The 16,499-nt window shown below is 41.3% G+C and overlaps 1 protein-coding gene across 2 annotated transcripts in view; it reads right to left on the bottom strand.

Moving 5' to 3' along the window:
- Positions 1-14,037, bottom strand: part of PARD3B (par-3 family cell polarity regulator beta) — a 1,004,964-nt gene extending 990,927 nt beyond the window's left edge. For both annotated transcript variants that reach the window (XM_081260439.1, XM_081260440.1), the window contains exon 1: positions 13,785-14,037. In XM_081260439.1, coding sequence (XP_081116565.1) covers positions 13,785-13,904 — 120 coding nt within the window. In that variant the 5' untranslated portion in view covers positions 13,905-14,037. The remainder of the gene's footprint in view (positions 1-13,784) is intronic.
- Positions 14,038-16,499: the final 2,462 nt, after the last annotated feature.

Genomic DNA, 16,499 nt, shown 5'->3' with positions numbered 1-16,499 from the left:
CCAACACCCCACCTGTCACCTCCATAGATGACGGAATCCTAAACTGAACAGAAATGCAATTCATACAAGACACTGGGCTTCCACCCATGCCTGAGAAGCAGACCACACAAGACATGTGATAAGAGTGTAGGACATATGTCTCTCAAAAGGGGGTCATTGAGAGCTGGGGTTGTGGCTCAGTGGTAGAGCACGTGCCTTCCATGTGTGAGGCACTGGGTTCGATCCTCAGCACCACATTAAAACTAAATAAATGTATTGTGTCCATCTGCATCTAAAAAAATATTTTTTTTAAAAAAAAGAGTTATACTAGAAGAGGCAGATGAGAACAAATACACAGATACTAAAATTTCTATATGTAAAAAAAAGATAATATAGATAAGTGATATCATACCGTAAGACCTTGATTCTCAATGAACAGAAAATAGGTTATTGGAGGATAATTTTGCAGAAAAAAAAAGAAAAAGAAAGAAGGGAATAAAGAAAGTACCATTGTGGGGCTGGGATTGTAACTCAGAGGTGGAACGCTCGCCTAGCATGCATGAGGCACTAGGTTCGATCCTCAGCACCACATAAAAATGAGATATATTGCGTGCACCTATAATTAAAAAATAAACATTTTTTAAAAAGAAAGAAAGAAAGTGCCCTTGTGGGAAAGGCAACAGAAAAATCAATACAATTTCCCCAATATCTCTTCCTGAAAAAGAAAAAAAAATACATGAAACAGAATATCAATTACTAGAGGCTGAACTGTACCCTCCCCCCAAAGTGAGTATGTTGGGATCCTAACCATTAGTACCTGTGAATGTGACCCTCATTTAAAAAGAGGGCCTTACAGATGTACTCAAGTTGAAACAAGGTCAATTGGGTAGACCCTAATGCATCATGACTGGTGAATAGACAGACAGGGCCTGTGGAGATGGAGCCAGAGATTGGAGGGATGCTGCCACAGTTCAGGAATGCCCAGGGCTCCCAGAAGCTGCAAGAGGCAAAAAAAAAAAAAAAAAAAAAAAAAAGATCCTTGGCTGATGGCTTTGAAGGGAGTGTGGCCTTGCCAACAACTTGATTTTGAACCTCAAGCCTCCAGAATAGTGAGGAATTTCTCTTGTTTTCAGGCACCCAGTGTGTGCTACTTTGGCATGCAGCCCTAAGAAACTAGTGCAGCAATAGAATGAGTGTTCCTTCTCTATTCAGTCACATTTCCAAGTGGCCTTTCCTCAGTAAAAACAAAAAGGGAAAGAAATCTGAAATGCAGATCTAGTAATAGTAGAAAAAAAATTTTTTTAACTAGGAATTTCCTGAGTTAGATTTTTTTTTTTTTTTAAGGTTCTGGAAACATGTTTCTGATCAAACACTGCTGTCAAAACTCAAGCCCACTGAATCTCTATAAATGTGCCTATAAATACAGAGAAAAAGATTATTTATCTCTCTCACATTTCCTCAACTCTTTGCTACAAAAGGAAGTAATCCAGACCTAATATTTAAAGTTACCAATACTATTACTATGTCACAAAAGAAATAAGAGATGACAAGTCAAACACAATTCTGCCCAGACTGTATCAAGCCACAGGGACTTCTGGGCTAAGATGAAGCTTGGCTCATATACCAACATGCCAGCCATTCACAAGTCTCAAGACCCAGATCTTATCTCTAGCATATAGAAAAGGTATTTGGCATTATATAATTCATAGAAAAAAATCATTTGAACATATAATCAAGCTTCACTTTATGAATTTAGCTTCAGTCTCACTCTTTGTTTTAATCCATAAAACAAGTAGATCTTAGAGCTGTGGGGATTTCCAGAGTCACTTGAGCTGATGGCCCATTCAATATCCATAAACATCAGGTAACTCTACTGGTTTTCTAACTATGGGCCCTAACCCTTTAGAGGGCAGTGAAATTGATTTAGTATATTCCAACCACCATTTTTTTTTTTGGGGGGGAGCAAAACAATATTCAAAAGGCTCCATTCCTAGTAAAGGTAAGTATTCTTTTGTTTCAGTTATTTAAGTATGCAGATGCTATAGGTACTATTGTGAAGGAAAACATTTTTTGTTATGTGCCTTTCATTCCAAATTCTGTCAGGAAATAGATGACTTGCTCAAACTAGGCACTTAGGAATTTAATGAAGAAATTATTTCTGAAGTTTTGCCAGGGCTACAGGAAGTCATCAAGGAGTAGTGTTTAGACAGTGGTAAGTCCTTGCCATAGACTCAGTCCCATGGAACCAAGGGTAGGAGTGATCTGACACAGAGAAGAATGACTTATGGGTGTGTCACTGGACCTGAGCTATGGCCTTTTAGAAAAGGATACAGACAGCTGACCATGACCTGGTAGGAAGGGAGCTACCCATCCTCTGTTCTATTGCTGGGTTCTCCTTAAGGGCTGATCAACTCTAACTAAAAGCCAGAGGGCAAGAGGGTCGATGCTGCTCAGCCTCCTGGGTCTCAGGGGAGACTGGAGAAGGTACGGAGTGGGTCTTGCTGGGGCAAACAGGATGTGACTATTGAAAACAGTCTAAAAGCCCTTGATTTTATTTACACATTCATTAATTTATTCTAACAACTTTTATTCCTTTGGACACATTGTTACCACATCTGCACTCAAATCCCAATCTTGAATCAAGAATCTAATTCAACACTGAACAATTCATGCAGAAGATTGGCATCTCTGTGAAGTCATGGCTTATGATCTCAGCCAGGCCCAGGCCCTCACAGTACTCATAAACCCTTTCATCTGTCCTTAGTCTCCTACCTCTCCTAGCCCTACCTGTGCACTATAAGGGCACAGACCATGTCTTACTTAGCTCTGTATTCCCAGGCCTCAGTGGCTTAGAACACAGGTGCACTCACTGAAACGCCCACTGAACCATGAATGGGCAAAGCCTAGCCTGCTACCTCTTCCCCAACTCCCCCTAAGTATTCCTGACCACAGTCAACCCCCAAGCTTGGTAGCTTTGGCCCCTAATCCTCAAAGCTCATTTCCTCTTCTGCTTCAATCATCTAAGCTCCACTCACTCTCACAGCAGGATCTGAGCCAGTTCCTCCACCCCCAGTCTCAGCTCCCTCTATCTTCATTTTCCAGATCAATCAATACAAAAGCAAATCAAACAAGGTCCCCACCCTGCCCAGAATACTGGACTCCTCCAGCTCATTAGCTAGTCATAACAAAGGCCTCCTGGCTTTGACTCCAACTCTTCCCTCAGTACTTCCTCCCACAATCACTCTTGGGAAACATGCCATTAACACTATCCTTTTCTCCCCTGCTTCCACCTCCAAAACAAAATAAATCAAACAAAAACACCCACCTTCCCCATCCTTCACTGCCTGCCCTGGTAAGAATCTGAATATCCATTCATCCTTCAAAAGCTTGCCCAGGTACAGTTCAGAGTGATCGTTGCCCAAAGCAAAGCTACCCCACCACTTCCACAGTTCTCTATCATGATATGTATGTTTGGTTACAATGTCTACTTTGCCCTCTTTGTCCAGAAGCCTGACTTATGTTACTCTATAACCCAAGCAGAAAATATGAATGCTTGACTCAGAGTCGTTCCCTAAATCATCTCCCAAGTGACTAAAGTGACTTTAAGTTTGTTACAGAAAACGGTAGCAAAGTACTACTTGGAGGTCTGAGACCTCACTGAGTATGAATTTTTGTTTTTGTTTTATGGTATGCAGATACAATTAGGAGACTGCAGCTATTTCACATTATACTTTTGTTTTTTTCCCCTTTTGAGGTATTGGAAATCAAACCCAGGGTGCTTGACCACTGTGATACATCCCCAGCCCCCCCCCCATTTTTTTTTTTTTTTTTAATTTTGAGACAAGGTCTCACTAAGTTTCTGAGGTTGTCTCAAACTTGCAACCCTCCTGCCTTAATCTCCCAAGCAGTTGGGATTACAGGCATGTACCACCATGCTCAGCTTCCCATCATTCTTAATGTAGGTACCCCATGACCTCTATACCCCTCTGCATAAACAGGCCACCTCTCTGCTGATAAAGGGAAGCACAAGATTTATCTCAAATCCTTTGTCAATAGCACAATGTCGCTTAGAGGTCATATTTAGAGGACTTGTGCATCTAAAATAATAGTGGTGAAATTTATCTTAAATCTGCCTTAAAAGGCATCAGAAATCTCTGAATGCAACTGCCTGTAGACCCTTATTTTCTGCCCCAAATGAAGCAATAAAATAGATCTGATCATTTCCCCCCCATGAATGTGCTCCCTGCTCTTGCTAACATTAGCCAAAAGTTGAGGACATTCTTTCTGTCATCTGTTTCCATCTCCAAGTTGGCCGTATCACCTACTCAGCCAGGGTGCAGAACCACCCAGAGAGTTTAATAACCTCACCCTGAAGTAGAGGACAGGAGCAACATAGGCCATGTATATCTAGATGATACTTGGCACTGCGTCTGATTGATAGAAACTAAATTGAGACTAAAACCTTTTTAACAAGCTTGTTTCATGATATCCTGCGATCTCATCACACTGCAATCCAGTGAGAGCCCTGCAATCAAAAGAATGGCTAAACCCAGCACCAGGAAGCAGACCTAATTTTAGCAGCCCCCAAGACAGACATCAGGCCTTTCAAAAACAGAGAAACCATCAAAATGGGGATCATCTAGCATCGTCCTTAAAATCAACATGAAATTAATGAATACTATCTTGAAAATCAAACATTGTTCAAATATTAAGAGATTGCATTGCACAAATCTTCATGAAGCAAAGTCACTCTGATGTTACTTCATTGAAAATCAGCTACAGAGCACTCAGTCTCAAAAAAATCTAAGAAGTGAGTCAACCTGTCAGAATTTGAAGCTGTTATTCAAGACAATCAGTGTAATGGACCACTAAACTACTGCCTACAGCAAATGTGGATATGATGAGGCATTTGACGATAATCAAGAGAAAAGTTGCATTTAGAGTGTTTTTTTAAAAGAAAAAAAAGTCTACCTCATATAACAATTTCAAACTTACAAACCCTTTGCTGAGTACAAGGTCATTCTCATCTTTATAAAGGAAATATAAAATTCAATGTAATTTAACAAGAATATTTGGAACCCATACTATGTTTCAGGTACTGTGCTGAAAACAAGGACAGAAAGACAAACAAGACACACTCTGTTCTCAACCAGTTCACAGAGTAGTGGGGGAGATACAATGGTCGCAGTATGTAGCAGAGCCTGCCTGGCTACTCGGTGATATCCAGGTGGGCTACTTCTCCCAAGCCAGTGCACTTGGGGAACATGGCTAGTCTCACCAGTAAAATTCAGGCAGAAGGGATTTCTGCCATTTTCAGGACAACCCCAAAACTCCCAATGAATCCTTCACATATTCTGAGAAAAACTTTGCTGTGATAAGCAAAGTTGGGAGCTGCCGTTACTCAGCAGATCCTAATAAAGAGTGTAATATAAAGTGTGTTTTACAAAGCCAAAACATAGACATGGCGAGCTCTGGGAACACAAGTGTGAGGTCTGTGAGCTACAGAAAGAGAAAAGGAGGGAGGGGATCCTAGTAAAGAGGAGACTGGAAGACTCACTCCAAAGGATGGGCAGGATTTACCCTGATGGAGAAAAGCCTGAGTAAACACTAAACTGCCAATAGGAATTTAAAGGGGAGTAAAAGAATAGAGAAACTGGGCAGGGCAGCAAAGTTTGGGTTTTCACTAAGAGCAAAGGGAACCACTTAAATATTCTCAGCAGCACTGAGGGCTTCATTAGATTTTCACTACAGGAAGAATGGTTTGGAGGAAAGGAGAAACGGTAGAAATGGGAGGTCAACTAAGGATCTGCTGTAATTTCCTTCTATAGAAATGAGAAGTGGTGTGGCCTTGGGGTAGAAAGGAGGCCACAAATGCATGAGATGTGACATCTAAGCATCAAAGGAATTTTGTGACATGTGGTAGAGGATGAGAAAGGGTAGGTCACCATGGAGGAAGGTTTCCAGGTTTCTGAATTAGAAAACCAATTAAATGATGGCACCCCATACAAAGCAACAGACCAAGGGGGATTGGGCAAGCAGATACAGATGGGCAAGCAGATGGTTTTGCTCTAATGGGACCTCCAGGTGATAAAGTCTAGAGGAAGGCAGCTGTTGGGGTCTGGAGAGCACTGAGGGCTAGAGGTGTGTATCTGGGGACAGGATGAGATAGAGAACAAAGCCAGAACCCCAGGGTATCAGCACAGAAAGAAGTAGAATAGGAGGTATTTATGAAGACTAAAATGAGAAAGAGGCATTTATAAGTTCTGAGAAATTCACACAGTGGTGGGATAGCAACAAGAATAAGTATAAAAGGTAACCATGAATTTCAGCTACCAGATCTTGATAATCTTGTTGAGAATAGCTCATTTGGGGAGAGTGTGAAAACCTAGTAATCAACTGGGTAATGAGACCTTAATAGAAATAGTATCTGATTCATTATCCAATTTAATGAAAACTCTCCACTTTTAAAAAATTGATACAAATATTTTAAACAAATTGACTAAATTGTGAGTGTATTTGTAACATAATTGTATGCCTACAACTATAACCCCTCCAAACACACTCCCTGTTGCTTTTTCATGCTTTATTTCTACCCACAGAATTCATCCCTCCTTACCCTAAGGCTTATTTTATCTTTTATCTCCTCCCACTAGAATACCAAGTTCAATAAAGGTAGAGGTCTTTGCTGAACCTGTGGCTCTGACAAGAGTGTCAGGTGCAATAGAGAGGGTGGTTGGAGGCTTATAGTTGTAAATAGCATAAACAAAAAAGCTTGTAAGAGAAGGAAACAATCATCTAAGATGGAAAGGATGAGGGAAGCAGACAGGTGGACAATGGTTAGAAAATATTTTTGGCAAAGAAAACAACATGGGTGTTGGGGACTTGTCTAGAAGTTGGAGAACATGTGAGAGGCAGGGGCTGAGGCAGAGTGAGAGACAGACAGGTAACAGAAGATGAGAATGGAGAGGTAGAATATCAAATGTCAAGGTCCCCAAGAACATCCAGCTTCAGTGGTTCACTAAAAGGCCTCAAGGGCTTTAGCAGAGGAATGCTTATGGTTATGACTTACTAGTGAAACAACACAAAGCAAAATCAGTCAAAGGAAATGGAATTTGACATGAAATCTGGAGGAGACTAGGCATAAGCTTCCAAAGGTCTTCACTGTGGAGAGGACATGCTTAATTCCCCCAGCAATGAGTTGTGATAGCACATGTAAAATGTCACCCAACAGGGAAACTAATTATTAGAGACTCCACACCCACAGCTGTTATTAGGGACTGGTCAGGAAGGCACCCTTTGATTAACATGTGAAAATCCTAGAATTCCTGGTCCCTGAAATAGAGCAGGTATTCAACAAAAGTCATGTCGTTTGCATAAACAGTTTTGGGACAGTTATGACATTCTTATAGGGAAATTATGAAAACTCTCCACAAATCTAAGTGACAGGATGCTAGCCAAGGGCCAAGCTTTTCAAGCAAGACTTTCTAAGGATTGCAATTTCAGGTCTGCCATGTTAACTTTCTTCTGCACAGATAGCCAGGTCAGGGAGCACTTTATAGGCCATATGAGAGAGATGGAAGCAATCAGAGGACCTTGAATAGAAGAATGGCAGGACCTGACTAGATTTTGAATGATCACCCTAGCTTACAGGTTGAGAAGGAGTTATAGTGGGGAGTATAGAGGGCAGAAATAGGAAAACTTTAAGAAAAAAAAAAAAACAGAAAACTCATGAGAGCAAAGAAGTCATCAAGGATGAGGATGAGGACTTCTGTCTAGAACAACTGGAAGGATGGTATCACCTTCTAATACCATGGTTAAATTATGAGAGGTGTGGATTTGGAGAGCGGGACCAGGACATGCTTTTAGTGCTAAGTGCCCACCTGACATCCAAGCAAAAGTGTCAAGGAGAGCCCTGGATGGAGTTGGTAGTTCAGAGGAGAGATCTGCACTGGAGCTATACAAATGGTATGTGGAGTCACATTACTAGAAGAACTCACCACAGAATAAGTAGAGAGAGACCAGAGGAGGTTTAAGAACTGCGTCCTGGGGCATGCTAATGACAGGCTGTAGTGGAGGAAGGAAGAAAAGAGCCAAAGAGACTGATAATAGCCAGTAAGGAAGGCAGAAAAATCAGGAAAGTATGAGATATAGGAAACATACTCTTCAAATATTTCGTATTTTTTATAGTCAAGCAGCATCTCAGTTTCACTAAAAATGGTTCTGATAATTGTCCAGAAATTGGTTCAATGGCTCTTTGTTGGTCCATTTCTTCCTGGTACATTCACAGGCTGGTACAGCAAGGTAAAAACTGGGGCAAGCCTTGACTTGCTCTCCAGTCCAGCTGCTTTTTTATCCCTACTGTTTACATGGGGGATTTCAGATTTAGAGTCTCTCTGCCACCTCTCAACAACAAAGAATAAATGAAGATCCTTTTCCAATGGCAAAGTTCTTATCAGTACAAAGTGGCAACATCTTTAAGAATGTCAAGTTAAGAACTGCTTGGGATCCAGGCTTTAAGGAAGTGGTTTTCGGAAGCAGCTCAGAGAAACCATCAGAAGAGCACAGAACCTGAACTGTTCATATAGGCAACCTGTTTGTGGCTAATTAAATGAAAGTGAATTAAAATATACAATTGAGTCCCTTACTTGCAGTAGCCACATTTCAGTATTTAACAGCCATATGTTTCTAGTAGCTATTCTATTAGACACAGATCCAGAACATTTCCATCGTACCAGAAGGTTATTTTGGGATGCACTTCTGCAGACTTTCCAAGATAGGCCTAAAGCTCTGAGTTTTTAAGTGATTCCTCAGATGATTTTAACTCTCAGTCTCTTTAGAAAATAGTTTCATAAAAATCTAATGCCACTTGTCCATCTTCCTCAAAAAGATTCTAACACAGAATGCCTGGAAATGAATACTTCACTAACTAAGCTATTTGAGCCCAAGATACCAACCTCCATATCAGAGTTGTGGCTCCTAATCCCACACAATGCAATTACCCTAGCTCAAATGAACCAAACTGCAGTCAACCCCTGGTCAGCAAACCTTGTGTGCAGGTTGTAAATGTTGAAGAGAGAAAGAGACGGTCCAGGGACATAACTCAAGTGTCTTCCAGGAGGCCAGACAAATAGCAACAATGCATTAAGTGGGCCATAAGTAAGAGAATAAGAACAGAGGGAAAAGTTAAACCCAACAATAATCATTTACCCTCAATGGGCAATAATGGAGACTGGAGCATTAATAATTCCTTCTAAAGACAAAAGAGGTGTCTTAGTTCCAACTGATAGATGTCATGTGGGAAAGTAAAGCCCAGTATTATGAGAGTTTCTGATTTGTTTTTCCCCAAAAGATGATCGAAATTTGTATTTTTATGTGAAATCTCAAAAATTTTAGACACTGATAACTAAATAAGAACAGATCATTAAGACCTAAGAAAATATGTCTGTGGGTCACAGTAGACCCCAGGATCCCAATGTTTACAAATTTAGAAGCTTTTCAATACTCTAGTCCAGTGGCAGAAGCCAAAGCAAGTTAGAGCTGATAGTGAAACAGTTCTATCCACATTCAGGGAAGAACATCTACTCTATACAAAAGAAGAGGAGAAGACTGAATAGGAAATAAAGCACTTAATTAAGTCAAACACCCAATAAACATTTCAGGAATTCAGTCTGGACCTAAACTATGTACGTAAGAACCTTAGAGCCTATTTAGGTAACAAGGCATCACATGCTGAAAAGTTCAGAAATTCACGTTAGGGCCTACTTCTCCAGGGTAATATCACACCATATCATACGAGATTTTTGTTACTGCACAAATTCACTTACATCCTGATCCCACAATTAATCATGGAGTTGTTAGTCTTATCAGAGAATTCCAAGTTCTGGAAAGCTGGTCTCCACTTATAAAAACAAATTCTCCAAAATAGCTGAATACAGAAAAGCTTCATTTTGAAAAGCCTATCAAATATTTATTTTAATAAAAACTATATTCATATATACAGTCAGATCCATACGTTTGCATTTTTAAAATTCTAGCATGCTCACTAGCTCATGAACTTCTTATCTCAATCATTTGAACTCCTGAACACACTATACACTCTTATTACTATAGGAGTCTCTTCCTATTCACTTGGACTCATGATGTGCAATTTCATAATTTGAGTACTTTCCCAGGAAATAATTGATTCAGGGTAAGAATAGAGGGACAGTCACCTAATGAATGGGTAGTTTACAGGTATCTAAGACATAGAATCTGCTATCAAAAGAGTTTAAAGTGGAGTTTTAACTTTAGCAAAAGCAAAAGATGAGTGCTAGATAACCTGTTCTCAATTCTGGCTGGGCTTGGAATAACTTGGAGTGCTCTTTGAAATACTTATGCCTAGGCTCCACTCCATACCCACTGGATGAAAAAAAAATGGCAAAAGGGACTTGGGAATGTGTCCTGTTCAAAATGTTAAACATTAAAATTGGAGGCCTAGATTGAGAACCCCTACAGGTTGTGATTCAATTATCCATTCACCTGTGACACCAGTAATTTTGATGATAAATTTAACTAATTACTCAGTGATTCCCATCTTGACCACTTAAGAAGACAATCACCTTTCCACTAACTACTTTGCTAAATTGGATTTAGAGCCCAGGACACTGATAAAGTACCAGGATCCAAAGATAAGGCATCCTGTAATTCTCACCCCTTAGACAACTCACCTCTCTAAGGGAGTTCATGGGCAGCAGGAACCTCAAAGTCCCAAATTTCAGAATATCATTAGAGCTTTCCCAAGAGTTCCCTGGTTCTTAAGTATCTCACCTACTTCTGTTCTGTTGATTCAGCAGGTTCCCAACATTCCACAAATACCAGTTTTCTTTGTTTATTCTCAACAGGTGGTGGTTACTCCTCTGATGCTGTTTACAAAATCCAGAAGGGCTTCTATGGGCTTTCCCCTACCTTCTAAACCTCAGAAACTACAACTTCCATCCTAATCTTAAAATCTACCTTTCTCTAATATCAATTATTCAGGAAAAATATATTTCCCCCAAAAGTGGAAAACTCAAATTCATGTTCCAGTCACTGTGTTTGCTTCATTATAGCTCTCTCCACCTGGATGACTAAAAGATCTTGATTTTTTTTTTTTTTTTGTAATTAGGCTGAGGATTATTATTATAGTTGCTTTGAAAATCCTACAATATTTGTCTCAGATGTTGTCCCTCTCCCTATGACATGTACACTTGAAAAATGAAAGATATAATCAAAAGAAATTTGTTGATGTCCCATGGCTTGGGTATAGTTCAATTATAGAGCATTTTCCTTACATATGTAAGGCCATGGGATCAATCCCCATTACTGGGGTGGTGAGGGAGATTGCTATATTGAGGAATCAGTATGGGGCAATTGTCTTTTCAAAATCTGTAAAAAGATGCATATATTCTGGTATATAACATATGAGGTGAAGTTGTTAATGACTGATAGAAAATCCAATTCAAATTTACTATTTTTTTTATTCATGCCTTTTTTCCCCAATCTGTGAAATGGGGACATCTACCTTCTAAGATTGTTTTGAGAGTGAAGTCATGTAATATACATAAAGTTCCTGGCATAGAAGCTACATGCAATAAGTACAATACACGTTAGTTGTTACTGAGTGCAGGGCTTAAACTTTGCTGTCGGGGGGGGGGGGGGGAATCTTTTAAATCTTTCACTAAATTTACAGAAAAGTGAATTTATTATAAATTGTTTTTTAATTGAATTTTGACATTTATGGCCTTTTTCCATTATTTTTAAAATTCAATGAATAAAAGCAGAGAATTAGAGTATTTCTTGACATTTTTGTTCCATTGTAAGTGCCATTTATCAGTTGAGCCTTGTTATGATTATATTATTTAAAAAGAAACTAGAGGAAAAGAGTATGGGGAGGAGGAAAACACCACTTGTCAAATTGAAACTTTAAAAGCTAAAAATGAGGAAAATTTTATAAGCTGCAGGTAACCTTTAAATGTCACATTCACTAACATATAAATGTAAACACAGAAAAATGTAATGTCTGTTAATAGTAAACCGATCAATGCAATTACATTGCACATTCTCTGATATAAATTATGCTTCCAGTCCAGAATCCCAACAGTTTTTAACACCTTTTAAGATCAAATTACATTGCATTAAAAATCAGTTGGTTAGTTCTCTGAATGTTATTTAGAAGCTTGTGGTTTACCTCCATATTTGGACAACTTAGCCCTGTAGTAAACTTCTAAATGTGTAAGAGTTGGGAGGTCAAATTATTTTTAATAATAAATTAAAAATAAATTTATTATCTTAATAGTATATCTTAAAGGATTATCATTACTCCTAACCCTAGCCAACTTTCAGAAGTTAAGGAAATATGATTTCAAAAACAATTGGTTACACATTTAGATCTGTTTTTAACTGACATATATAAATAATACATGCTAATGTAGTAATGCTAAGGGGTGAATTCTCATATTGCTTTATAGACCACCTTAAATTTTTTCCCTCATCTCAATTCTATCAGCAAAGAGTTCAGCTTCACAGATTATACTTAATATCCCAATAAACCTTTCACTGTACTATCCTCCAGTTATTGATGCTCAAAGTAAAATACACATGTATTTGTCCAGAATCAGATTTTTCTATAGAGTAATTCATAGTGGAAGCATAGAAGGTACAGGTATTTCTTAAATTCCTCTACTATATACTTGAAAGAAACAAAACTACTTGATTACTTTGGATATCCTATGACCTTAAAAGAAATTAAAACTTACATTTTTCCATCCCAGATTGGCCAATGTACACTACTTAGGTAATCCCATAACATGAGAACAAATATCAAGAGAACTGCTGGCACCTAAAACAAGAGTTTGTGACTTGTCCTGCTTGAAGAGGATTTGGGGCATATAAAATGTTCCATGTGAGAATTCAACAAAGTAAAAGATATCTTTCAAAGTGCTCATTTAAGAAAGGCACAAAGGCACATATTACCCAAACACCTGAGTGAATTCTAGAACATAGCTAGATTTTCTGCACATGTATTGCATTATTTTTAAAAAAGTTAATTTTTACTTGTTACTGACTTCAGGGACAGAGCTGAGGGCATCTTCCTCATTTTAATAGTCACTCAGGACCTGGCAGGACTCACCTAGTAATTGCTCATAGAATCTACAGTTAAACTGAAAACGCGTTCAATGTAGACTGATTGATGCAGGCAAATAACATCCTTCCACCTAAATCCCTACCCAGATCCTTAAGAGGACAGCTCATGAGGCTGAAACTCCAAAGGCCTTATCAGTTATAACTTTGTGTAAGTGTTATTTGCACCAATAAACTTTCTAACTCCACGGAGCCTAAGTGAGGCGGGCCTTAAGGGGTCAAAAATCACACTTCAAGTGAGCAGCACCTAGTGTCCCAGCAAAAGAGTTCTAAACCTGTGAGTCTCAAACTTCTTAGGGTAGTGCAATCACCTGGAAATCATATTAAAGAGCAACGAGTTGGTGAGTTTGGCTTGGAGTCCCAGATTGCTTATTTCTAAGGAGCCCGCAATTGAGGGCGATGGGATGCTGTCATTCCACACACAAACGCCCAAAGGCACCTGAGTCACTTATGTTAGCAACACATCAAAGTTGTAGCCACAACATGAGCCCAATAGTCGCCTGGGTGCTGTGAGTCTCCTTAACAGCGCCTTCAGGTCTCAGAGCACCTGGCAGGTGCACTGGCCTCGGGGCACTCGTGGGTAGCCCGCGCAGCAGCCGCGCCCCCTTTCTCGGGTCCTGCCTGCACGCCCACCGCGCGGCGCTCACCTTTTCCCGGGTCTTCAGGTACCGCTGCAGCGCCTGCTGGGTGAGCTCCCGGACGCGCAGCTGGCCCTCTTTGCAGGGCACCACGATGCCCGTCCTGCCGAAGCACACAGTTACTTTCATCCTGGCTCCGGTCTACCGCGCCGGGTCCGACCGACAGGTGTCTGGCCCCGCGGATGCAGCCCCCACTCGGGGGATCGCCGGGCGCTGGCGGCCCGGGAGCCCGGCACCTCTCCCCGGAGACCCCTCGGGGACAGGGGCTCGCGGCAGCTCCCCTTCCACCTACGTAGGAGGCCGCTGGCGGGTGGGAATCGAGGAGGGGGCGGCGGCGGGAAGGGCTACCTCCCAGGTGGCCGGTGACCGTGACGACGGCTTGTGGCCCGCTCCTCCAGCTGCTGCTCGGCCCGGCCCAGGCGGCTGCTGCTCGACCGCCAAAGTGAAACCGTAGGCTCGGCCCGGCCTGGCCCTGAGCTGGCCTTGGCCCTGGCCCTGGCCCTGGCAACGGTGGCAGGGCCGGCCCCAGGCCCCGGGCTGGAGTGGGCGGCGGCGGCGGCGGCGCGCGAGGCCGGAGTTGGGAGGAAACTTTTGCGCCCGCTCCCAACTCCACTGCGGCGCGCGGCGCTCTGGGCTCCCGCGGCCCCAGAGCCGGCCTGGGCCCGGCTCTTAAAGGGGCCGCGGCGTTCCTTGGCCCCGCCGCGCGCTTGGCGGTGTTGCGCGGCGACTGTGAGGACAGGTAACTGGAGCCTAGATTCTCGTGCCCCAACTCTGTCTCTCCCCGATTCTCTCCTCCCGCACACACGCACTCGGAGCTCTAGGGAATTGTAACGGGACCTGAAAGCTACCACCGGGAGATTGAAACTGGATCTCATAAAGCACACTTGAGGGAATAGCTAGGAGACTGCAGAACTACTCCTTTAAAATAAGCAAATTGGAGCAAGATTCAGGGAAAGCCCGGGAGCAGGTGCTTCTCGCCACGCCCACCAAGAACACCTCGAGGTGAGGAGCGGCAGCTCCCAGGTACAAAAAGGCAGGAAAAACCCTTTAAAGACCCTGTTAGGAACGTGCGTTACAGTTACCCTCTGGAGCCCTGAAAAAAAAAAAAAAAAAAAAAAAAGCAGAGCTGAAGGGAACCTTAGGGGTCAAATGCCAGTGAAACCATTATTTTCACAGTTGAGGAGGATACTGAATATTCCACCAAAGATCACACCCCAGATCCAAATATGATCGCGTATGTTTGCACGGATCTTCTTGAAATGTGACTCCCATTATGTATTTAAGTAGGGGGAAAAATTAACACCTGTAGGTACTTGATATGACAGGTGTATATTCATCACCAATTGAACCCCAGGTATCTGGAGGGGAGGTGAACAACAAACAGCATTTGTGTCCTTTTTAGTCCTATAAATGAGATCCTTTGAGCTGTAAGGTAGATATTATTTTTTCCACCTTTTACGGAAGAATGGTGCTCAGGGAAGTTAAGGAAGGGAGCAGATGATCACTGAGATGCTTATGTTGAAAAGAATTTAGTTCTTTCCTATGGAATCTCTGGCCTCTCCTGGCAGTTTTCTTCGGAATTCTATTCATTCAACAAGGTCCTCTGGACTAATATGTTTCTCTACAGAAGAATTTGCTTCCTGTGCCAAGACACACTTACATTGAATTAGAATTACCTAGGATGATATGTTGATGCACAAGTGATTAAATTAATGTATTTTTTAGAATTTTTATAAATTTTAGATCATTTATATGTTTAATAAACATATATTCTTTTGTGTATAGGACCCTATACAGATAACAAAGAGAATCATATGATCCAAGTCAAATTGAAGAAGATTTGTATTAGACATTAAAAATTGGTTGCAAATCCAACACAAACTGGTTTAAGAATCAATTTCCTCATAAAAATCAGAAGATCCAAAGAGCACACTCCATTGAGATAAGATTGGAAACAGAAACTCAAACCATGAGACTTCTTTCTCCCTCTCTTGGCTTTGTGTTGTTCACTATGGTGTCTATTCATACGCAGGCTCTCCCCATGGAGATACTTCATGCTCCTTTTAGAGAGGAGGAACTGAGGCCAAGGGAGGATAAGCAATTGGCTTAAGATCCCTTTCCCAGAGAGCAGCTGAGCCTATTTGGAAACTAGGCAGTCTGACTCTAGAGGCTTCAAAAGGGGAATGCTGACTGAGTGAATCAAACAAATAAATACTAAAGACATGTACTAATGTGTGGCCCTCACTTCTAGTATTGGGTATTATATGGACATGTCCAGAGCAAAGGGTTTCAGCAGATGAAATACCTGATGCTGCCATCCTTCCTGTTTTACTGTATTTTTTTTTTCTCCATAATTCGTCCAGATTCCTCTTGTCCTCTGGCCATGAATAACTCCTGATCTTTCTGACAAACTCCTTCTCTACTCATCCTAAGACCCTCCCCAGTATCTAAAGCCCCTTCCCCAGTCATGGCTTTGCGAATCCCCATGTGAATCAGGAGGAACAACCAGGCTCACCCAATTCCATTTGAAACCAGGCCTTCTGGGGTGCAGAGAGGCTGTGCCATTGTGAGGTAAAGATGCTCAACACAGATGTGCACAATGCACCCTGCAGTCCTTCATACCATGGAATGAATGTCAGGACCCCCGTTAGTAATTATGAAGGCAGTTGAGTGTTTATAATCCATGTTTATTAAATAGCCAGGCTTAATTTGTTTTTCAGCCTC

Source organism: Spermophilus citellus (genome assembly GCF_964194105.1).
Source record: "Spermophilus citellus genome assembly, chromosome: 11".
NCBI lineage: Eukaryota > Metazoa > Chordata > Mammalia > Rodentia > Sciuridae > Spermophilus > Spermophilus citellus.
This window is presented reverse-complemented; position numbering and strand designations above follow the sequence as displayed.